The sequence below is a fragment of the Nelumbo nucifera genome, chromosome 1 (assembly GCF_055504915.1).
Source record: "Nelumbo nucifera cultivar China Antique chromosome 1, China Antique-T2T, whole genome shotgun sequence".
Lineage (NCBI taxonomy): Eukaryota > Viridiplantae > Streptophyta > Magnoliopsida > Proteales > Nelumbonaceae > Nelumbo > Nelumbo nucifera.
This window is the reverse complement of record NC_142649.1, coordinates 13,496,435-13,521,096: the sequence shown is the minus strand read 5'-3', so window position 1 is coordinate 13,521,096 and position 24,662 is coordinate 13,496,435. Positions and strand designations below refer to the sequence as shown.

The 24,662-nt window shown below is 37.2% G+C and overlaps 1 protein-coding gene and 1 pseudogene across 4 annotated transcripts; one reads left to right on the top strand and one right to left on the bottom strand.

The window, feature by feature from the left end:
• Positions 1–1,155: 1,155 nt before the first annotated feature.
• On the top strand, positions 1,156–16,653 carry LOC104610322 (RING/U-box superfamily protein). Of its 3 annotated transcripts, XR_016080921.1 has the most exons (7): positions 1,174–1,915; positions 2,439–3,497; positions 4,868–5,062; positions 5,153–5,307; positions 6,251–6,395; positions 15,156–15,266; positions 15,972–16,653. XR_016080921.1 is itself a non-coding variant. In XM_010276882.3 (6 exons), the coding sequence occupies exons 1-6, from the start codon at positions 1,763–1,765 to the stop codon at positions 16,012–16,014; spliced, it is 1,716 nt and encodes a 571-aa protein (XP_010275184.1). In that variant the 5' UTR covers positions 1,156–1,762; the 3' UTR covers positions 16,015–16,653. The 3 variants fall into 3 exon arrangements, 2 of the variants coding, with proteins under 2 accessions (XP_010275184.1, XP_010275185.1); XM_010276882.3 differs by lacking the exon at positions 6,251–6,395 and having other exon boundaries at positions 1,156–1,915; XM_010276883.3 differs by lacking the exon at positions 6,251–6,395 and having other exon boundaries at positions 5,174–5,307.
• A 2,613-nt stretch (positions 16,654–19,266) lies between these two features.
• Positions 19,267–23,920, bottom strand: LOC104610321 (uncharacterized; annotated as a pseudogene). The gene is made up of 2 exons (XR_016080948.1): positions 22,845–23,920; positions 19,267–19,609 (listed from the first exon to the last, which is right to left on the bottom strand). The product of XR_016080948.1 is annotated as an uncharacterized LOC104610321 (transcript).
• Positions 23,921–24,662: the final 742 nt, after the last annotated feature.

Below are 24,662 nucleotides of genomic sequence, written 5' to 3'. Positions count from 1 at the left end.
TAATTCGGGCCCAAAGCTTTATTGAAGTCTACAAAAACTGGTACCACACACACTTGCTTTGACACTTATTTTCTCCTAACCTTTAATCCTCTGCTTAACCCAAAAATGGAAATTTGTTCCTCATACCCATTGGCACCACTCCACTGGGTGAGTTTATACCACTGGGCCATAGGCTGAGAATTTGACTAAATTACAGGCCCAATGAATGTAGTCTGGGGTCTTCAAGATTTGGCACCTACCACTACCATTACCCGCCCGCCCCATGTTCTTAGCTTCTTGGCCCACCTTAGGACTTAGGAGGGTCCTACCAATACCAAGAATGCCCAGATTAGATTGTTGGCATACCTAATTGTGGGTCCCAATTCTGCTCAATCTCTACATGGGTTATCAACCAAATAAACCAGGTAAATTCCGGCTGGATCATTGATCAGCCGAGATCGATTTCTATCAGGGCAAATCTGTCACTTTGAAAATATAAATACGGAGATATTCTCAATACATAACAATAAAACTGCTCGAATTGGCTTTGCCCTGATGGAAGCCGAACTCTAATCAGCCCAGGCCCCATTAACGAACCTGAGCCCACAAGTAAGTAGTTTTATGTAATTATGAGCCTATGGCCCACCTGCTTGATGATGCCGCATCCCATGTGATTAGGGCTGTCAACGATAAAAATACTTACCTGATTGGATTATCCTGAATTTCGATGTTAGAAATTTGCATTTCATTAATAGATTGGATTAAAATTTAAGTTTTATAAAAGTTAATTTTATAAAATTATTATTAATAGATTGAAATTTGCATTTCATTATTATATATAATTTTATAAAAGTTACAACCGATAAATTTAATATTTAATATATATATATAATTTAAAAATAATTAATTTTTTAAAACTTTTTTGAAATTTATTTAGTTAATTTAAATATAAATAAGACGATTATAGATTAAATTCAAATCTGATGTCACTCCTACACGTGAATGAATTTTGATTGTGGCCTTGTGGGCCATATGTTGGTTCATAATCATTCAATCTCTCGCTTACATTTATGGCTGGTGTGAAATAAAATGATTGGTCCACCGTTAATGAATTAACTACGATAAAAAGGGTGAAAAAAGGAAAAAAAAAAGAGAAGGATTTACAAATTCTCCGCTGAGTCGCTGACTGCTGGTACTCAGGTTCAGAGGTTCTTGTATGTATCTGTCCAGAGTCTCTGCAATGCCACTCGGACGAAAGTGGAGTAATTCATTCTAGTTCTAGATTTAAGATTTCTGATTTTCCGTTGACCGTGGGAACTGGATCAAATAGAATTTATTTTTTTTTAAATCTAAAATTTAAGTCAAATCCGACCGTCCATCATAAAATCTTTGGTTTCTCCATCTTCCTCCGCGCTACATTTTATCTCTCTTACTTTAGTTTGAAACTTTGAATCCCTTATCGATAAATGTCCCCTGTAAATCTGGATCAGGTTCCGTCAATTAGGGCGCGCTATGTTCTGTTTTATTTTTCATGCGTAACTAGTTTTCCTCTCTGCAAGCAATGGTTTGATTTTAGCCTTGCTTTTCTTTTTTGTTGGTTTCTGTTGGTGTCGCGTGCCGGGTATTTTCTCTTGATGGGTTTTCTAGGAACCTAGTTCTTGAGTTGGGTGTTATTTTGATTTTTTTTCTTTTTCTGGGTTTTTTGAAGTTAGGGTTCTGGTGATGGGAATTGGTGTATTAGAGGTGCATTTTGAGTAGAATTTGAAGATTGGGGGGGGGAGGTATGGGATCGGGTAGTAGTAAAGATGCTGCAACGTCGGCGTTGCCGTCGTCGTCAATGACTGTTCAGAGGACGAGATCAAAGGGAGCTAGGGTTTTCCAGTCTTCGTGTCTCGGCCGATCGTTTGGATCTTACGACTGTGACAATGACCAAGTGGTGAGTGAGTGTTTCAGTTCTTTTATTCTTTTTCTATTTTCGTTTCTACTTCGTTGTAGTTTCTTTGAAGCTGAGTCATGGATCTTGTTTCTATCATAACTTACGTTTTGCTGAGAATCTTGTTTGTTTGTGGAAATTTTTATGGAAATGCAACTTTTCTGGAGGTGTTAGATGAAATGTGCAGCATCCTTCAGTTATTTTTTCGTTGGACTTTTTCATTTTTAGATGGACAACCATTTCTCTGTAGCGTTTATGTTTTCTTGTTTTTTGTTTCTTTCCAAGTTTCAAACAGAAGCCAGACCTGGATTCTGAGATCGAAGTTAAAATTACTTGGTGTGTATTTCAAAGAACGAAAAGATTTGGAATATCTACTGAAAATGGTGTTCTGCTATCATAACGTATCTTCACTTTTCGTTTTCTTACATGTTCCTATTACACTGATGTCAGTGATTTTGGTGGATTTTTTTATACGTTTAGCATGAATTTTTGCATCTAAATAGCTGAATTTAGCTCATGCTTTTAGAGCTCTGATGATCGGAACAAAGACCATGGGAGTTTGAGCAATGGGCCAAGTATAGTCCAAACTGGAACGGAGTCCAATCGGGGGCGTGATTGCTCTGGGAAGGTGAAGGCTCAACGGCAAGCATCTAATGAGGTGCCCTGTATTTCCTCTGATAATGAACTTGATGAATGGGGTCAAGAGAGTACCTCTAGATCTGTTAACGGCTCTAACCGAGTTGCCTCAAGTCGATCCTTGAACCTTTCAAATCGCATCTGGTCTCGCTTTCGCTTCATTCCTGGCAATATAAGCTTCAGGTTAAACAGAACAGCCAGCTTGGGGTCGTCAAGCTCTTATCCTCTTTACTCCACAAGTCTCAGAATTGCAAACAGTGAAGAAGGATTTCATGTACATACTGGTCCAACCAATAATTCAGTTAACAGAAATGAAATTTATGAAGGGGGTCACTTGCTTCCTGCATGCAATGCTGATAGACCACCTGCAGCACGGCATGAAGACTCTGGTGCTATACAGTTAAACTCTTCGGCTTCTGGTTCAATTTGTTTGCAGGATGATGACATTATTTCCGCCCGGGATGTGGTTGAGAATAATGAGAATACAAGAACTGGGGTTGGTGTCAATGGGCGTTCTCTGAGGAACCGTGCAGAGATAGAGGGCACTGAAACAAGACAGACTGACAGACGAATTGGGGATCGAGAACCAGTTGAAAGGAGTGTCCGGTTTAGCCGAGCACTAAGTGTTGGCAGGCTTCGTGACAGGGTTCTTCGCAGATCCTCATTCTCTGATGGATTGTTTGGTCATTTGCAAGAAGACAGAGGAGTGCGAGATTCTAGTCAGGGGAGTGGGAGACAGGTCTGGAATGGTGTGACTAGAACATCAGCCTCCGAAGGGAATTCTGAAACATCCACAACTTCATCCAATTATCCACTTCCCAATACATCAAGCTCCATTGTAACCATAAATAATGAGGTGGAGCCCTCACGACCAAGAGACACCAGATATCATGATATTTTGGAGCATAGAACAGATTTCCTTGAGAGGAGAAGAAGAATAAGATCACAGGTTTGTAAACTTATTTGCAGTTAGCAAACGCAAATTATGTCTTTCCTAGGCCATACTAATGGTTGCCCAATGGTTGTCAGTGCATATGGTGTACATTCTGAGACTGGATGTCACCATTTGACTGGTCCACCTAGGACATCTCTTAACCAAAAACTGTCTAATCTATCTATTTCCTTTTTAGTAGTCTTTGAAAAACATAGCAAAATCAATAGATTGTGTTCTTAAAGATGACCTAGTTAGATTTATTTTGTCCTAGGAGATCTTTGAAGCCTGCCAAGTTCAAATTTTATGATTTACCCAATTCATGCAATGCAAATAAATTGACTATGACTTGGTTCTGTACTATTTATTTTTTTTATTTTTTTTTTTGTAAATGGGTTTTGTTTTAAAATCCTTGCTGGAGTAAGATTTACCAGGGTTGTTTATAACCTAATGAAATACTTTTTTGAGTTTATTTTCATTTTATTAAGTTAGTGAACATTTTCTGTGGGTTATTTGACATTGACATTAAGGTTGCATTTGGTAAGAGTACAAATGCAAATATTTACGGTTCATGAAAATGCAAAGTTTGGTTTAGTTTTGCATTGATAACTTTTGTATTCTTGCGAAAGGTATCCGGTTTTGATGGGTACAGACGTGAATTTGAAGACTGAAATCTACCTTTTTTACATTGACCAACTTTGAGTGCAAAATTTGCTTTTATTTTTTTTAGAAGCAAACCAGCAGGAACCCATACGATGCATAGCCTTTGTTAAGCAAAAGAAAAACAATAGAAATACATAAGAGTAGACGTTTTTTTTTTTTTAATGGGTATAAACATGAATTCGAAGACTGAAATCTACCTTTTTAACATTGACCAACCTTGAGTGCAAAGTTTGCTTCCACTTTTTAGAAGCAGAATTTTCTCCCATTTTAAGTGTAAACATGTCAGAAAAAACAAATATGCTGTCATTTTCAATACAAAAACGTATTCTTACCAAATGCCTGCAAAATTAAACTGGAGAGCAAATACACTTCAATTCAACATTTGCACTCTTACCAAATGCAGTCTAAGGCTCTGCTTATTTTCAGTGCAAATCTGAACCAGATGCAAATTTTGCAGCTAGTTCAGTTTTGCACTCCTACCTGATACAAAATTTGTACTGTTTGTCTCATTTACACTTATTTGTAGTGCAAAGCATCTCAGAAACTGATTCAAAATTTGCACTACCTTTACATGGTTTTCAGCATAATTGTCATGTTCTGAATAGGCCATATATACACCTATATTGTTGTTGCCCCATCCTAATGGCAGAGTTTCCTCTTGTGCATTTCTTTGCTTGTTGATCTAACACATTTAAGAGAATGATTTGTATTTCCCTGAAGTACAGGTCCGTGCACTTCAACGGTTAGGTAGTCGCTTTGAAAATTTATCTGGACATGAGAGGTCATGTATTTTGGCTGGTCAACATCGAACAGGTCGTTGTTCGTGCAGAACAAATGGCCGGACAACCAATCCAGATGATGACAACAGTGCCAGAGCTAGCATCTCAAGAATTGTTATGTTAGCAGAAGCATTATTTGAGGTAATGTTATTTTTTCTTTGTTGGTAGGAATTCTTTTACTCCTTTTTCTTATTAGATATGAGTTCATACTTCTGTAACTATTTTAATTAGGTTCTGGATGAAATTCACCAGCAATCTGTAGTCTTGTCCTCCCGACCTTCTGTATCTTCAATTGGATCTGTTCCTGCGCCAAAGGAAGTTGTGGAATCCATACCTGTTAAGATATACATGAAGTCACAAAAACATTTGAATGAAGAGGCTGCACAGTAAGTATGTGTGTGTGTGTATTGTTTTGCATGTAATTTACTATATTTCACAGAGTATGTATTAATTGATATATCATTTACTGAAAGCAGGGAATTATGACTGCTTGGAGAGATTATTGTTGTATTTTCCCTCAGTTTTGCCAAAATACCAAGCTTGTGTATGTGTGTGTGTGTCCCTCACCTTCAAACCTAAGACCTAATAGCGCATTGTCAAAAAAACAAATTATACTGCCATGAAATCATGAATCTACTAGGATCAATTTTAAATGTATTATCTCATTATTTGTATTTTAATTTTATTATTCTTGATCTGTAGGCTTCATGTTAGAGATTTAAACAAGTAGAATATACTTCAAGGTTATTTTCTGTACTTTATTAGGGTGTATTTGATCCATGGCTGCATTCACATTTCATCTGGTTCTAGAACATGCCATGAGTGAAATAACTGTTTGGCAGAAATGCGTGGTTCCATAACCAGCAAAATGGGCATTTATTGAACAACTTTTCATAGCTTTCTCAACCACACAATGTGGCTCACTGATGCAAGCATGACATGGCAGTTATATGGTGCGTCTCACACACCAATATAGCTCCACATGATCGAAGGTAAATAGTGAAGATTCAGAAAATGAACCATCAATAGAACAACCTCTTTTGTATTGTCTTGTTAAAAAATATGCATTGTCATTTTCTAAACAAATTAGCACATTTTTTTAGCCATATGATATCACCATTTACTTGGTTCCATGAACTGAATACCTCCACTTTAATTAGTTATACATGTTACTAATCCAAAGGCTCCACCAATGTGAGCTTGTCTTACACCACTGGTCCCAAGCCCAGATAAAGGAGGAAGGTTGCATTAGGTTGGCAGCTGGCACCAAAACTTCTGCCAAACTATCATGGTCATGGGTCCTGATTTGTCTATATGTGTTCATTCTAGGGCATTCCCCAGAGGTGACGTACTACATCTTAACCCAAGTGTCAAGTGGACAATGGTATGCTAGGATGGTCTCCAAGAGCAATCCACCACAGGAGCACCCAGTTGTGTTAAATAGGCAAGGGCTCCCACATCCTTTTGGACAGGGGTGAGTAAAGAAGTTAGTCCAAGAAATATGACTTAATAAGAAATAAGAAATGATGTAAATGCCCATAATTCAACAATGGATATAGCACTGGGTAGTATGGAATAGGGGTGCAACTTGGGTGGGCCTGGATTGGGCTTTTGTCAAAATTTGAATGGGCTTGACCCAAATGCCCAAACCCTGAAGCAGTGTAAAAATGCTAACTTAGGCCAACCTGAGTTGCACCCTAGAACAGAATGGTGAAACATAATTCATGTAGCCAATCCCATATAGATGGAACAAGGCTTAGATGATGATGGTGATATTACTGATCCAAAACATAGTTGTACATATCATAACTGTAAGTCATTCTAAAAGGATTCTTTACAACTCCTACTAGCCTATTCCCCCTTCTTTCCTTCTTTTGTGCAACTAATGTTGCTAGACCTTGAATGGAGCCATGGCGGCTTCATGGCCATGCATTTTAATTCCTTTGATATGCATGTGCATTTTCTCAACATTACATAGATCCACCATATGAATTTTTGGATCTCTGTGACACAGGAATGCAATAGAATGTGGTCATACCCCCCCTCTCTCTTAAAGCTTATTTTCTCTTTAGAAGTTAGGAATATTTTCTAGTTCAGATTAGAATTGCATGAATAAAAAGCACAAAACACCAAGCCTGATGAACACATGAACAAAGTCTTTAAATAACCCAAAAATACTAATATGGTGGTCAAATATAAGTAAAGATCTAGTGAAGGGTAGTGGTTGATTATAATACATGAGTCATGATTATCAATTTTCATAAAAAACCTCAAAATCCAGTTGACAAATTGGATGATGGATCTTTTCGCAATTGGATAATTCTTGATAGCTACAAGACAATTACCCATATTGGTGATTGTAGTCTAGTTATGATAAGAGAAGACTTGGTTTTGAAATATTGGTAAGAAGCTTGGTTGTTCTTTGAGGGATGAAAATTGGACAAGTGTAGTTAGGATGGATCTAGGATGGGTGTTCATGATAAGTTTTGAAGCCATGTGGTTAGGAGGTTCTGAGGTAGGGTTTAATTGGTGGAGACGTCATGATCTGATGGTGCTATTGGTGTTATTGTGCACCATTGTATGAGAAAGGGGTTGGGATAGTGCAAAATTGTATTACTCTGCTTTTTTTGTTTTTTATATGAGGGTATGGTTGTTGTATGGGTATCTTTGGGGCTATCTTTGCTTCCTGTTTTCTGGTGATATCTTGCCATCTGTCCTTTGTATTTCCTACGGGTGTTTTGTGTTCATGGGTCAGGTTGGTTCAATTGCAGGCTGTTTGGCCAACCGAACTGACCTGGTCAGGTTGGGGAATTGGCCAACCCAAAACCAACCACTTGGATCGTATTTTTTTGGGTCAGTTTATCGGTTTGGTCAGTTAAAAAAATAGCCTAGAACTAATTTGTTAAACTAGGAAACATGCTTTGATTGGATAAAAAATTTAAAACAATAAAGTTAATTAATAATTGCAATGGTATTATTAGAAAATTATATTTTAAAAAATTTAAATATAAAATATAAAATATAAAATATTTCAAAACCAAGAAATAAGGGAATTTTCCCACTTTCTCATATTAAAAGTTTAAATTTAAAATATAAAATATTAATATATCTATAGAAGGGCCGTGTTGGGTTGGTTCTGGTCGGTTTCCACATGATTAAACCGAAACTGATCCAACCTCTAGGCCAAAGCAAACCGGAAAATAGTTGAAAACCGACCAACTCAGATCGAGTTAGGTCGGGTTGGTCGGTTTTATGCATGGTTCCAAATGTCGCTAATGTCACCCGACATATGTCGATGTCGAAGCTCACCGGCATGAAAGTGGATGGTAATATAAAAATTACATTATGTCGGTCGACATTTCCTATATTTCGGAAATGTCGACCAAATTAGTCCAAATAACCAAAAAAATACAGTTTTTCCTATTATGTCGACAGGATGTCGACTAATGTACATTAAAAATATAATATATTAGTATATTATATTAATATAATGCAGTATATTAATATAGATTATTCCATTAATAATTTCTATTTAAAATTTCAAATAAAATATTTATAAAAAGAAAGAATAAATTAATTACTTTATAATATAAAACATAACATATTTTTCAAGTAATAAAATATTAACTAGTTAGTATTTTTAAAATATTTATTAAAATCAGAAAATGTTTATTAAAGTTTATAATAAACCATATTCTACATTTAATATTAAAAATCAGAATAAATTTAATAAATTTTATACTAAATCATAATTTATTATAAATTTAGTATTAAAAATCATAATAAATTCATTAAGTTTTATAAGAAATCAGAATTTATCATAATCTTAATACTACAAAAAGGAGAATCAGTTTATTAAATTTATAATAAAACATAATGTATTATAACTTTAATATTTAAAAAATCAGAATAAATGTATTTCTATTTACTAGTGTGAAATAAATATATTAGAATTTATAATAAATCAGAATTAAAAATAAGAAAAGAAAATATCAGATAACCTTGTAAAAACATCAAAATGCATAATAAATTAGTAAATTGTCATTTACTAATTTGTTATTGATCTTAGTTTCTTAGCTTTATATAATGGTTGGGAATAAGATAATAGTCTAGAAATATGTATTAATGCTTCTTTTATCATTTTACAAAATATCTTTGCATATTTCCACATATTTCCGAATATTTCCACAATGTCTCTAATTTTTACAATATTTCCCCTCGACATTTCCGACATATGTCCTATATTTTGGTCAGTGACATTTCCGTCGACATCGACATTTTAAACCTTAAGAACAGCCCTAGTATAGTAGTATTTCCTTTCTCCTCTTTTGTTTTAATTAAAATTTTATTTTTATTATTAAAATGACAATTATCCATCCAAACAGATCGTTTCCCCCTCCCCGATACTTTTTCCATGTACTTGTGCATTGTTGCATGTGCTACACTCGAGTGTCAAGTTAAAGGAATTAGTAACAGAAAATTAAGCAAAAAATATATATTATTAAACTGCCACATTCATTTCTCAGTGAAAACAATAACTACTGTACATCCTTTGTTCTTTGTTATTCATACACCATTAACTAATACAAATCCAATTTCTATTCCATTGCAGCTCCAGGTTTAGAAATAAAAGAAATACATTGTTCAACCTTTCCAATTCCTTTGAATAGAAGTAGAAACCAGTGAGATTTAAAATTTGAAAGTAATTAACTCTTCTACCAATTTGAAAAAGAGAAGCATTGTGATTCTTGTAAGCATTCTTCTCCAAATCCATGTGCTGTTTTCTTGCTAATATGGCTCCATTTATTTCTTTTTCTTGTAGGGTTTGTAAGGAAAATAATAGATTCAGCATTTGGTCTTACTTTCATGTGTTTGTTTGCCAGATACATAGGCCGATTAATTGAGCCCCAATGAATGACCATCATGGTGGATTATTCTGCCAGATTTGAGATATGTCAGTTAAGAGCTTATTATCTCATTCCAGCTAAACATAACCATTATAGGTACTAGTGTAAGAGCTAGTGCAAGTTAGTATTAACCATATGATATATGGTATTTAGATTTAACTTTTATGCCCTGCATGAAACCCAAGGTGGGTATCCACTGTAAGGTCTAATCTTATACAAACACCTAATGAAGAAAATCCTACCCTTATTACATCATTGTCTATTGGAGTCATCCCTTTAAATCTGATTGTACCCATGAGTACAAATCTGTTGTATCCACAGACACAACATTTGTGCTCTATCTGTTGTATCCCCGAACATGGCCTAATGATCAAGCTACCATTGACTTGCATTTTATTAATGCCTTAGCAGCTACATTGTTAAATCTAGTAAAATTCTGCAGATACTCTACAATATGATCTCATCCATTTTCCATGGATAATAAATCGTGGAGCTTCAAGTCTTTTTGGAATCATGTCAAATTATGAGTGTGGAGGAATTGGGGTTGAGCTAAGAAGTTTGAGGGGGACAAGAAGTTTGAGGTGAGAGGGGATAGAAGGAAAGGGGTTAAGTAGAGGGTGGAGGAATTGGGGTTGAGCTTGAGAAGTTAAAATGAGAATTCTAAGTTGGAATGTGAGGGGCTTGGGCAGTGTTAGGAAGAGAGCAACAATTAAAGAGGTGATTAAGAAGTTTAACCCGTATGTGGTAATGATCCAGGAGTCTAAAAGAATGGATTTTGATTGCTGATGGGCAAGGAGCGTGTGGAGAGATAGGGGAATCAAGTGGGTGGCCGCTTCATCTTGGGGATCCTCAAGCGGGATTGTAACACTGTGGAAAGAAGATATACTAATTGGCTTGGAGGAGCTAATAGGTGATTACTCTGTTTCCCTGAAGTTCAGACAGGTGGAAGACGAGTACAAATGGGTACTAACAAACGTTTATGGCCCCAATGACTACAGGTAGAAGAAGAAATTGTGGGAGGAATTGAGTGATGTTAGGGGCCTCTGGGAGGGACCATGGTGTGTGGGAGGGGATTTTAATGTAGTGCGGTTTATAGAGGAAACCAACAACCCCAGACAGAGAGTGACAACTAGTATGAGAAAGTTCAACCATTTTGTGGATACTTTTGAGCTTAAAGAAATTCCACTCCTAAATAATAACTTCACTTGGTCCAACCTTCAGTCGGGGTCAGTATGCTCCAAGCTGGACAAATTCTTGTTCTCAACAGACTGGGAGGAACATTGGGGTAACCTAGTATCTAGGGCACTCCCAAGAATTACTTCAGACCATTGGCCTATAGTGATGTGTAAGGAGGAATTGAGAGGTGATGGACCCACTCCATTCAGGTTTGAAAATATGTGGTTAACCTATCCGGGATTCAGTGAAAAGATCAGGGAGTGGTGGGAGCAATCTAATCCGGTAGTAGAGTGAGAGGGAATGAGGTTCCACAAGAAACTTCAATTTCTAAAATCACAATTAAAGGAGTGGAATAGGTTGGAGTTTGGGAGATTAGAGGAAAGGAAACAAGTCCTGCTAGAGCAGATTGAGGATTTGGATATGAAGGAAGAGAGGGGATCCTTTGGAGAGGAAGACAGGAAAATGAGATGGGAGTTGAGAAGGCAGATGGAGGATATTCTGATTAAGGAGGAAGTAAGTTGGAGGCAAAAATCTAGGTGTAAGTGGCTAAAGGAGGGAGAAAGAAACACTAGATTTTTCCATTCAATGGCAAATGGGAGGAGAAAAAAAAATCTCATATCAAAATTGTAAGTAGAAGGAGTAGTCTTGTTGAACTCGATAAAAATAGCAGAGGCCTTAGTAATTCATTTCAAATCTAAGAAGAAGGGAGTGGTATGCAAATTGGACTTAGAGAAGGCTTATGACTTAGTGGATTGGTCTTTTTTAGCAGAGGTGTTGAGAAGCTATGGCTTTGGAGATAGGTGGTGGTGTAAATGGATTTAGGGCTGTATTAGGACTTGTCACTATTCTATATTGGTGAATGGAATGGTGATTGACTTTTTTCTTGCTTTAAGAGGTATAAGACAAGGAGACCCATTCTCCCCCTTTCTTTTTACCCTGATGGCTGATGTACTTGGGAGATTGATCCATAGAGCAGACTCGAGGAATTTGATAAAAGGGTGGAGAGTTGGCAGGGAGGAGGTACCACTGACACATCTCCAGTTTGCAGATGACACAATTTTGTTTTGTGAGGGTGGGAATATAAGCTGGATCCGGAATTTAAAATTAGCAATACAACTTTTTGAGTAGATGTCTAACCTCAAGGTGAACTTTGATAAGAGTTGTGTGATGGGGGTGAATGTGGAGGAGGGGGAGTTGAGGAGTTATGCAGGTGTGTTAGGTTGTGCAATCTCAGAATGGCCTTTGATGTACTTGGGCCTCCCTTTAGGAGATAACCCTAAGAATGAAAGCTTTTGGACTCCGGTAGTGGAGAGATTTGAGAAGAGGCTTGCGTCCTGGAAGAGAAATTATCTTTCCTTAGGAGGGAGAGTCACTCTGATTAGGTCAACCCTAGCTAACTTACCTGTGTATTATTTGTCAGTGTTTAAGATCCCCACCAAGGTCTCCAACTTATTGGAAAAATTAATGAGGAATTTTCTGTGGGAGCTGGGAGAGGAGAAGAGAGATCATAGGGTGAGATGGGAGGTGGTAATTAGATGTAAAAAACTAGGTCTTAGGATTGGAAACATCAAGAAAAGGAATATGGCGTTGTTGGGAAAATGGTTGTGGAGGTTCACAGTGGAAAAGGAAAAATTGTGGACAAAGATAGTGGCTAGCATACATGGGCTGGAAGACAACGGCTGGGATTCTGGAATTGTGGCAAGGGCTACAACTGCTTCTCCGTGGAAATCCATCCATGATTTGCTTCCAGTTTTCTCCCCTTGGATCAGGTACGATGTTAACTTTGGCAATCGAATAAAATTTTGGGAACATCTTTGGGTTGGGGTTTCACCTCTGAAGGACCAGTTTCCTTCCTTGTATGCTCTGTCAGATTTGAAAAATGAACCTATCTCTTCTTTTTTAGTTCCTTCAGACTCCACTTCTGGTTTTAGGTGGAACCTCGGCCTGCGAAGGGCAATTAGGGATGTAGACTTTGACAGCCTCTTACCTTTATTAGCCATCCTTGAGAATATCTTCCTTGATCCTAATAGGGAAGACACCAGAATTTGGATCCCTTCTACTTCAGGAACTTTCTCTTGTGCTTCGTTTTTTGAAACCTTAACTCTGTCATCTGTCCCTTCTGGTGTGTCCTTTCCGATTAAGGAATTTTGGAGCAAGCCCATTCCTCCTCGGGTTGGGTTTTTTTGTTGGGAAATTTTCCTGGAAAGAATAAATACAAATGATCTACTTCAAAAAAAGATACCCAATTCTTGTTTATTTCCTAATAGATGCTCTGTCTGTAAAGATGATGGGGAATCCGGTTACCACTTTTTGGTCTCTTGTAAGGTTACTAAAACTGTTTGGAAGTGGGTACTTTCTCGCTTTGAGTGTACTTGGAACCCTCTTGAGAGTGTCCAAGGTTTGTTCTCCCCTTCGTTTTTCAAATGGCCTAAGATGTGAGGGAAGATGATGTGGAGGAGTATTAGGGCAGCCGTGTGTTGGTCACTATGGGAAGAAAGAATCTCTCGAATATTTTCAGAAAAGGAAAGATCCTTGGAAGAACTATTAGACCTAATACTTTGAAGGCTGCCCACTGGCTAAAAACTATGGAACTGTTCTCAGACTTTCCTATTGCTGACCTGTTAAGAAACTGGAAAGAGATAGCAACCTCGACTCTGTGTAAGAGGACTCTTAGTCCCTTGTGGTCCCCTCCTCCCTCCGGATTTATAAAAGTGAATTTTGATGGCGGTAGCATAAGGAATCCAGGGCCCTCTGGGATCGGGGGAGTTTTCAGGAATGAGGAAGGGATTGTTATTGCTCTGTTCTCAGGCCCTATTGGAGAAGGAGACTCTATTAGGGCTGAGATCCTTGCAGCTTTGGAAGGGGTTCAAAGAGCAAGGGAACTAAATATCAGGCTGATTTTGGAAGGTGATTCAAAGGTGGTGATTAGCTGGTTGAAGAAAGAGGACAGTGGCTTGTGGAGTTACAATAATGAAAAGAAAAAATTCTTATGGCTATGTAGAGGCATCGAGATACAATACAGCTGGGTGAAAAGGACTGCTAATTCTTTTGCAGATGGGTTGGCCAAGCAAGGGGTGAATAGGGAGGCTATTTTTTAATCTTCTTTCATTGTAATTTTCTGATGGGGAGATAAGACTCTTTATCTCCCCCTTTTTTGTACCTAAAGCTTCATAATTCTTAATAAAGTTTCTGTTATTGATAAAAAAAAAATTATGAGTGTCATCGATTTCTTTCACTTCACCTAACTGAGCAATTCTGATCTGAATGATTTGCATTCTCATTGTGAGATACCTGTAGTGATAATGCCAACTTACAGAGCTTTCTAGAATACTATTCTTCACAGAAATACTTTATATAGCCACTGAGTGCTTCATAAATTTTTTAAGAACACATTTTGTGATGGGACTGTAATTAACCATGCCTTATTGAACTCCTACTCCCCCCTCCACCCTCAACATCCTCAACATGCCTATTTTGTTAGCAAGGTTAACCCATTACCAAAAAATGCGCTTTCATGAGCCTGAGGTTATTTAGAAAGTCTTTGTCTTTTGAAAGTTTGCATCTCAATAATCAATCATGAGCAAATGATGCACTTGTATTCCAAAGCACCCACCTTCAAACCATGATATGCACCAATCTTCAGCACTTCTCAATGAGTTCACTAAGAGCTGCAGAAAGTGTTTCTAGTTGTTTGGATCTTCCTCCCTTGAAGTTTGCAATCCTACAAACCTTTGGAGAGCTGTCAAGGAGAGAGGAATTGTAGGCATACTAAGGGAAATCAATACTTTGAGAAATTAAGAAAATGTTAAATATGTGTTGTCATTCCAAGTGTATGTGAAGACCTTGAAGGCCCTCAAAGGAGAACTTTATGTTCATGTTTGGGGTAACTTCTAAATGCATAAAAAAACTTGGATCATTGTACTGCAGTTACTGGAGAAGCTTAGCTTTAGTAGCCATTTATTTATTTATATAGTTTAATTAGTTATAAGGGCTCTATCGTTTTTTACTTGTTAGCTGACCCTATTATCTGTGAAAATGTCTGTAGATATTTCTTGTGTCAAAATATCCTTCATGACACGTAATTCCCTCTTAAATAAATACTATAATACTTTGCCATTGTACTTATCTTTTATATATCCTTTGATTCACAGATGTTATATATGCCTTGTGGAGTATGAGGAAGGGGATAGCATGCGAATATTACCTTGCCATCATGAATTTCATCAGACATGCATAGACAAGTGGCTGAAGGAGATTCACAGGTACAGGCTAGATTGGAACTTGGAATTTATCTACCATTAATTTGATTAAGTTTTTTTTTTTTGAGAAAAGTTAAATATATTGTATTAGCATAAAAAAAGTCAATGATGCTGTACAATGGGTTGTCAGCTGGTTACTTTGGTAGTTGTAGAGGTTTTAGACTCTTAGAAGGAGATCTTTCATCTCCTCTGTAGTAGAGGTCTTCAACAGGAATTTTCAAGGGTAATAGAGTTGGAAATGATTGTTTAGCATGTAGAACATGCATGCTGTATTTGAGGAGCACCTCAAATATCTTTATTGCTTTGAAGTATTAACTTTAGTGGGGAGGGGGGGGGGAATCTGTACAAAAGTTGGTATGTATTTGAGGAGCACCTCAATTCTTTGTTGCTTCAAGACTGGGGCACGTTGGTCAATTTATGGTCTACCAATTAGAATATGAACGTTGTTGAGTTTTCCTCGAGTGTTTGCACAACTCGGTAGCAAGGTTGGCTAAGGAATTTCTTTGTCATGATTTTGTTGCCAACCATACCAACTCCTAATTGCCTGTTCTATTGTACAATTCTGGAGGGTTATTCCAAACTCAACTGATGGAGGATTCTATTGAATTCTGACCTCTGTTTTAAAAGTAGTTTTTTTTTTCTATTTTATTTGTATTTTCTAATTTTATGCTTACAAATACTTACCCGTATATTCCGTCTGGGCTGTAGGGTATGTCCACTTTGTCGTGGTGATGTTTGCAGATCCAACTAAATGCCTTCGTTAAACAAAGAATTGAGGCAAAAAATGACCCATGTGCTGCTCTCGCCATGATTGATGTGATCGTGGGCTTACCTAATGTTCTTTGAAGACCATTACTATTGATGGGTGAACAACTTTCTGTCTCTTTGGAGAGTGATGATTCTATTTGCAGTGCTTTAGAAGTTTAGTCTATTTCTGCCCAAGGCATCGCCATTACATCCCCTTGTTTGCTCTCTCGATGGATAAAAGCAGCCCAGGTAGAAATGAACCGAACAACATCGTACCGCTGATTCATTCACCTTCGGAGCTTAGAGGAGCATGTGATGAGAAGGAAATTCATTGTCATTTTTAAGAAATGAAGTGTCATTCAACCGGCTCTCATTTTATCCAAATGTGTTAGTAACTTTGATTTCCTTTTGGTGTATTTGATTGTCATTCATTTCTTGTTAATGATAAGAAAAGAAAATGTCATTCATGTCATCCTAGATCTCAAGCGAAATGTGGCACCTAACAGGTCATGGTGTGTTTACAGTCTACAGTACAGGCCACCAAATTAAGGGGGTATTCATCAATATGCTTGACTTTGTTCTTATAAAAGAATTGCTGTGTCAGTCATCATTGATGGCTATGACAGCATTTTGATTTCAAAAACGTGTTTTAGGAGTACTCTTCAACTTTAAATGCATATTGATAATTTGATGTTACGAGCTATTTCAGTCTGGATGAAAGGGAAGAGTATCTGGAATTCCAAGTGTTCAGGCATTGATGCATCAAATAAAAATGGTTTTAATTTCAATTCATTCTCTCTTTTTAGTCCTTTAACCAAAGGAGGCTTTAGTTTTATTACTCTAACGGTCTAACCTCGTCCACATTTGGACATAATATTATAATGATATTACAAGCATGTCATGAAAAAATAGGTACTGGCCAAGGGTATGTGTTTGGAATCGTGGATGTGTATTGACTAAACGTATTGTACTTGATTTGTTTGGAAAACCGAAAAAAAACAATTATGAACCTGTTTATTGATACTTAGGTGCCACATCAGCAAAATAGGGAATAAATGTCTACCGGTCGGGGGAAGTGTTAAAATGAAATTTCTCCCAATGGTAGGCATATATATAAATCGAAGTCTACTTTTGCAAATCCCTATGCGTACGAATTTACATAATGGGAGAAATGTTGAAATAAAGCCTGTGTTCCAAACACGGTATATATTTAGTTCTTACAAAGTATACCTTCTAATTCAGTTGGTTCAGGTCCTCTTCCAAATAACCAAAACCAGTCTCAACCATGGATCACATTGGTATATTGGATATTGTATCAGATGTGGATATGACGCACTTTTGAAACTATGAAATTTAGATGAATTGTTTATTATGTAAATTGAGTGGTAGGCAAATAGGTTTATCTTAGAAGAGATGTGGATTCAAGTCCCACTACCACTCCCACCGACTACAGAGGAGAGCATTTAAATTGTTGCGAAAAGAAAAACATGTGCTATGCCCGAGAAAAATGAATTACAGCCTTAGAGTAGTGGGACTGGGAGGGCAGGACTGGGGTGGCCAATGCTTTGTTGTTTTGATAGAAAAATAAGGATAAAAGGAAAGTTGGGGTCTTAACAAATTTACAAAATTTCTTAACTCACATTTTTCTATCAAAACAAATGCAGCCTAATGGGATGAAATCCTAGTTTTTACAGACATGTGAAAGAATGAAGAATGACATTATATGATTCAGTGCTAACATCTGTTTTACATTTTCTTGGAACAGTTAATGAAGTCTATCGTCTTTGCCCGATCCGAGCGGGGAGAGGATATAAGGCCAGCCGTTACGTGGCATGATCTTGTGAGGTTCGGAGTCTGCTGGAAAGCTTCTGGAGTCAATTTCGTGTCACTTCGATTCTTGAGCCCTGAACTGGATTAAGTACCGAGGTGCCTCTATGCCGAGGTGGCTTTGTGCTGAGGTGACCAAACACCCGAGCTCTGAAAACTGCTGACTAGGCCCCTTTTGCTGAATTATCACCCTTCGGGCATATCGTGTCCACGTGACCTTTACTTATTAGGTCGTGACAAATCACCCCTCATCCGTATCAATGGATACAGTTTGATATGCACCAATACAAAAGTGTATTCATGCCTAGTTTGACTAAACTATATATTGATTATTGACTATTTTTTTATTGTTTTTCAACTTTAATAAAACTAAAAAATATAATTATAAAAATTAAAATAAATAATTTAAAATTTAATTTTAAAAAAAATTATAATTTAAAATTATAAAAATAATATATTTTATCTACCTTAAATGATTTATACATTTTATTTGCACATAATTATATGTTAAAAATTAAACATATTATTATTTAAAAAAGAGTTATTATTTATATACAAATACTAAAATAATAAATTTTCCTAAAATATTAATAAAAATTAAAATAGAATGATAATTATTATATGATGTGTGAATGTTCTAGAGTCCCACTACTATTTGTACATTTCTCGTATTTATACTTTATTCCTAAATAATTCAGCTTTTGATTGAATGTTATTAATGTGCTTATATAATTTATATGCATTTCCTTAACATTCCTCGTATTAATACTTTATTCATAAATAATTCAGCTTTTAATTGTTATTAATGTACTTGTATAATTTATATACATTTCCTTAACATGTCCAAGTGCCTTCATATCTTTCATTCCTATCCATTCGTTTTCAAAACACATCCGTATAGAGCAAAACTCTAAAACATTCCCATTACAAGAGACGTGGCGACAACAATAGTATTATTTATTAAGTTACTAACTACTCAGTAATAGAGAAAATGGTTCTCCACGTTTTCATATATGAAGGGGATTTTTTCAAAATTAAAAAAAGACAAAAAATAGAATTTTGAGATCAACATCGTGAACACAGCTTACATGCGCAAAGAATTTTTATAATTATGTGCAGCTAAGGATTATGGAGCATCAAATTTTTCAATCCAATGCACAAATGTCAAACAATCTAGTTATCTACAATTGTCTAGAATTCTACGATTATCTACAATGGAAATCAAGCCAAAATATACATTTTGTTGAGATACTTTACCAGCCCACCTCGTTGAAAACTTGACACCAACCCCAAAAATTCAAAACTATGACTCCAAGAGTGGAGTAGTTGATTGATTCAGGTAATAAATCATTGAGATATTAGAAATTATGTCCAAGGAATTTATCTATTTAACCTTGGTTAACACACCAGACTTGCAAGGTTACCGAACTGCACAGAAACGCACTAAAATCTCATTCAATATATCACAATCTTTAAACTAGAGTCAGCAATTAAGTAAACTGTCTTGCATCAGAGCCCCAATATATGGTTTGAGTTCTACTGGCTGAACAACTCTAATAAAATATTTCCCAAGTAACACTAAAGAGCTAAAAGCAATTCTCTAATTGTGCTGTTGTGAACTTAGTGATATCAAAAGCCTAAACGAGTAATTCCATACATCAATCTCAACTTTTCCACCTTGGCAAATCAGGAAGTACTAGATGCTGAGCAATAAACGATACAAAGCAGTGCAGTTAAAACCCCTTCACCGTCTTTAAACTTTAAGGATAAACCTGGCCAGCAAAGCAAATAATCAGCATTTTTTTTTTGTTTTTGATCAGCAGCAAATAACTGGATATTTGAAGAATGAATTTAATAAACAAACTGGCAAGTGGGGCAACTGCTTAAAAGCCTGTTTACAGTATATAAATAGCGATAATTAAGAAAGTTGAGCATGACCAACTTATCCTCAGTAATATATAACTTTTATTTCATCAATAGAAACAAATGCAGATGTTTTCAGCACCCCTGGAACATACACGGACAAACACTGGCACACACAAACACAAATAATGTTTATCTAATATGTTCCCAAAAGGTACTTTATTTTCCGTCTTGTTGGCCTTAATTAGTAATTAACCTTTAGAAACCCCTAGCTTTTTCATCCTCCAACAAGCAACCACAAAAATAAATTTGGCCCAACCAGCCATCTCTAGCCCCATAAATTTTACCCTGTGGTAATCCATATCAAAAAGCAGGCTGTTCCTTATCCTATCGGCAGAGACTGCATCAGTCTGACTGGTTCCTGAGTCTCTCCTACAATTCAATGGTGAATTTCAATCCTCTACGCATGGGATACTTGTACATGACAAGAATATCAATTAGCCTTTATTTTTTTCATCTATATATAAGATGGCTTTTGCCCTCATCATAACACCATACCTAGAATCTCCTGGTCTAAAAGCACAACTCATCAAATAGGTAGCCATCCATTCCACGTACTCTCATGCAAAGCCAAAGAATAAAAGCCAGTTTAACCAAACAATTGCAAACTGAATACCACCTTGTACCCACTGATAAAACAGTTTGTTTTCCTTTTTTTTTTGATAATTAGTTTGTTTTCCATATTTCCACCAATTGCTAGAATGAATAGACTTATTACTTGGGGAAAATCTCAGTCTGGCAAGCATGGGAACGCAGGTTTGAACCTGAGAGCAGCCACTTCATACAAAAAATGCCAGAGGTTAGGTACATACCCAAGAAGACCCTGGAGGCTCAGAAATGAGTAATGCCATTTTAGGTTTTTCGCTAGAAGAAGTAGACTTTGATATTGTTCTCCATAACGACAATAGATTCATGCCTTTAGACAGCAACTTAGAACTTAAAACAAACAACCATTTAACAGGAATCCATGTATCTTGGGGCTCAGATGTTTTATCATCACCATATCATTATCATTATTTTTTTTTTTATAGAAACCAAGAGGGGCTACACAAAACGGGGGGTAGCGCGTCCCCATAAATCATTATCATTATGCCACTAATTTCAAATGAGTCTCAAGAGACTTAGTAGTGCCTAATTTCATAGACAGCGTAAGAATAGCCTCTTGGAACTCGGATGTTTTAGCCTTTGGCAGACATACAAGGTTTCATAGACAGAAAGTAATCACAGCATCACACATTGGAAAACATAGACTAATGACCAAGTAGTTTCCTTGGGCATAACTTGCTCACATGAAGACAAAAAAGGTTCCATAGACAGAGTAATTACAGAATCATACATTGGAAAACATAGACCAATGCCCAAGTAGTTTCCTTGGGCATAACTTGCTCACATGAACAGAGTCACAATGCTCCCCATCTCCTTTTTTACTTCTTCCTGTTAATCATATGCAGTTATTTCTGTTTACAATTTTTTAACAGAATATACGATGAGTATGTTTGATATTTTTTATTGCCTTGTCTTTGTCTTGAAAAACAAATCATTGCAGTCCTCTCATCTGTCCCTTTCAATTGTTTGCTATTTAGATAACTATTGGTTGATTGTCAATTTTTTTTTTATCAATATTGGTTGATTGTCAATTAATCAATAATTGATTATTACTGAATGTCTGCAGCCACCATTGTAGGGACATTGTAGTCTCCTTTGTCCTGATCACCCTCTTCCCTACAAGTACTTTTTTTCCTGATAATCTGCAGTCTCCTTGTATTGAGGAAATCATGATACCTGTTCACATGAACGGAGTTGCAGAGTTTCCCAACCTTACTTTTTTGGTTAATTTTTTGCAGTTATTTCTGTTTTGCAATATTTTAACAGAATATAAGATGAATATGTTTGATATTTTGATTGCTTTATTTTTCTGCCTTGTAAACTTTTTCTTTGCATTCCTCTCTTTTTCTCTTTCATTATTTGTTGTTTAGATAACTATTGGTTAATTGTTAATTAACTGAATGATTGTTTGTTAGCAGTTGTTTGTGTTTGCTAGTTGTATATTTTAGATTTATCAACTATATATTAATATAAACCAATTTGTGCTTGAGTTTAGATCCTTGAATAGGCATTGAATTTCTCAACTTGATCGTTCAATATAATTTTTACTAGTGTTTGAATATAAAATTTACTATATTAAGTTCCTTTCTATTTTTTAAAATGTGCTGCCTCTGGGGACCCTTGTACTTTAATTAAAACTTTCGCTTTTGAGACACTGAAGAAGATTTGATTTCATGCAACGAGTGATTATCTCCAAACCCTGAACCATTATGGTAGTATTATATATAAAGAGCATCTAATGTATTTGGGCATGGAGCTATTTTAATATCCCCCCCCCCATTATCTTTGCAACATGACTTTATTTTGGTAACTGAGTACTTTCATCCTTTGACATTGCCTTGTAATCTAGTCACCTAAAGTGACACCATAGCAACTTCAATTTATATGAAACAACCCTCACAATTTATTTTTTTTCAGATTCAAAGTTGCAAACAACAATAATCATTATTTAGCTTCTTCATAGTTCATGTTTTTATGTGCTACTACACACTTCCAAACTTGTACAGCTAAAGAAATTATGAGAAATGGTAATCTCTGTATGCAAAATAGTAGTTCAAACAAGTTTCCGCAGGCACGCAGGAGTTTAAATGATTAACTAGTTGAATTATTTAATTCTGATTCTTCAGAAACAACGAAATACCATGCCACGTAAATGCCTAAAGGACAGGAAAAAATGGGGAGCGGGAAAACAAATTTTAAGGAGCATATGGAAAGATGGATTATTGGAAGACATAAGGTTCAATCCAAATTAACATTTCAGCACTACGCAGGAAGAATTGAACTAAGGTCTAGGATCATGTTGCAGTCCCAAACAGTCAAACTAATGAGCAAAAAGCAACTACAAGTCCATGAGCAAAGGACTATTGGAATTAACCTGCAATTGTTCAAAGAGTGACCCATTAGGTATAAACGCCTCTTAACCAAGCCCCACCCCACACCCAAAGGGGAAAATGCATCTAAAATTGGAGTGAAACATACCAATTCATTATTGCTGTTGTTGATTCTGTTGCTGCTGAGGATTTGGTGGTGGCGGCATACCAGGGCGAGGTGGGCCGAAGACAGGAACTCCACCTGGTGGAGGAGGCATCCCAGGACGAGGCGGCGGTGGTGCAGGCATTCCCGGTCTTGGTGGAGGTGGTGGTCCTCTCATCATTTGTGGTGGCGGCAGCATCGGCCGCTGCCCAAACTGTGGTGGAGGTACAGAGAATGGACCAGGGGGTGCTCCACCTGGCCTTGCAGCAGCAAATTGAGGAGGCGGTCCCCGTGCCATTGGTGGAGGCTGCCCGGGGAACCCAGGCAACTGCCCAGGAGGGCGAGCAACCGGTCCCTGCGGATAAGTAATAGGCGGTGCAGATAACTGCGGTACAGGCGGCCGTGATATCTGAGGTTGCATCATACCAGGAGCAGGCCCACCAACACCACGAACAGGCCCAGCAAGACCAGGCTGTGCCTGAACAAGAGGCGCCGTCGGAATTCCCCTCCCCGCGGCGCGGCCAATTCCTGGACCCGCCATTGCAGCCGCACCAGAAGCTTTGGCACGATTTTCATCAGGCGGTGGTGGCCCTTCGACGGTCATGGAGACAACCTCTTCACCCCGGAGAAGAACAAGACCTAGGGTTCTCCGATCTTCACGTTCTTCATTCTTCTTCCCTTTTGCGGGTGGGAGCTTGCGGAACTCCTCACAGTCGCCGAGAACGAGATTCATGTGGCGATCGAAGGCCATGAACTTCCCGACAAGCTGGCGACCGTCTTGGATCGTCACGCGCATCCTGTAGTTGATGTACTGAAGCATCTTTGAACTCTTGGACATCGACATTGTGGCTCGATTTGGTTTTTCCCCTTCTGCTTCTTCACCCTCAGTCTTCTGTCTCTCTTGAAGTTGCAGAAGCTACGGTTTAGAAAGAAAAACTAGGGTTTTTGCGATGAAGGTAAAGTTGAAGTTCCAAAAATGGAGGAGAAAAGAGGCGGGAAAGTGATCTAGGGTTTTACGTTACAGTGAGGCTGAAAGGTCTCCTGCTACAACGGACCAGACTTCTCCCGAGAGTGCGAAAGACGAGAGGGGTTTCATTGGTTATAGAGGGCCCCTGGACGGTTGGACCTTGTTGCAGTTCGACAGGACTGGCCGGCCCGGAATCAAGTTTTGGTGGCAAGTGGGTGGATTGGGTTGGGTAAGCCGTAATGGTTGAATACCAACATGCATGCATGCATATTAACCCTTAACTATCTTTGCCCATTCTGATCTATCTATAAATATAAAAATGGGTTGGGACGGTTTATATATTAGAAATAATAATTTTTAAGAGAAACATTTCTCTCAAGGTTGTTACATTGGTAGAAATGGGTCGGATTGACCTGTATACTCGAAAATAACAAATTCTTTAGAGGAACATCTCTCAAGAATGCCACATGGCATAAATGGGTCGGAGCAACCTGTATACCCGAAAATAACAATTTTTGAGAAAATAATCTCTCTCAAGGATGCCACATGAAAATAACTAGGTCGGGTAGACCTGTATACCCAAAAAGAACATTTTTGAGAAAATCATCTCTCTTAAGACTGTCAAGTGACAGAAACGGGTTGGGTTGACTCGTATATCCAGAAAAATATTTTTGAGATCTATCAAGACTACCATGTGACAAAAACAAGTTAGGTGAACCCGTATACCCGAAAATGCAAAAAATGTAGATAAATGCAAAAAATAGAAAAACATTGCAGAAAATGCAAAAAAAAAAACCAAAAATTGCAGAAATTTCAGAAAAAATATAAAAAAATACCAGAAAATTACGAAATGCAGA

What these genes read in the sequence shown, in the direction of transcription:
- LOC104610322 (XM_010276882.3), top strand. Translation starts at nt 1,763, where the DNA reads ATGGGATCGGGTAGTAGTAAAGATGCTGCAACGTCGGCGTTGCCGTCG. An exon ending in TTGAATGAAGAGGCTGCACA is followed by an intron (nt 5,308 to 15,155) that starts GTAAGTATGTGT and finishes TTTGATTCACAG; the next exon opens with ATGTTATATATGCCTTGTGG. An exon ending in TGGCTGAAGGAGATTCACAG is followed by an intron (nt 15,267 to 15,971) that starts GTACAGGCTAGA and finishes TCTGGGCTGTAG; the next exon opens with GGTATGTCCACTTTGTCGTG.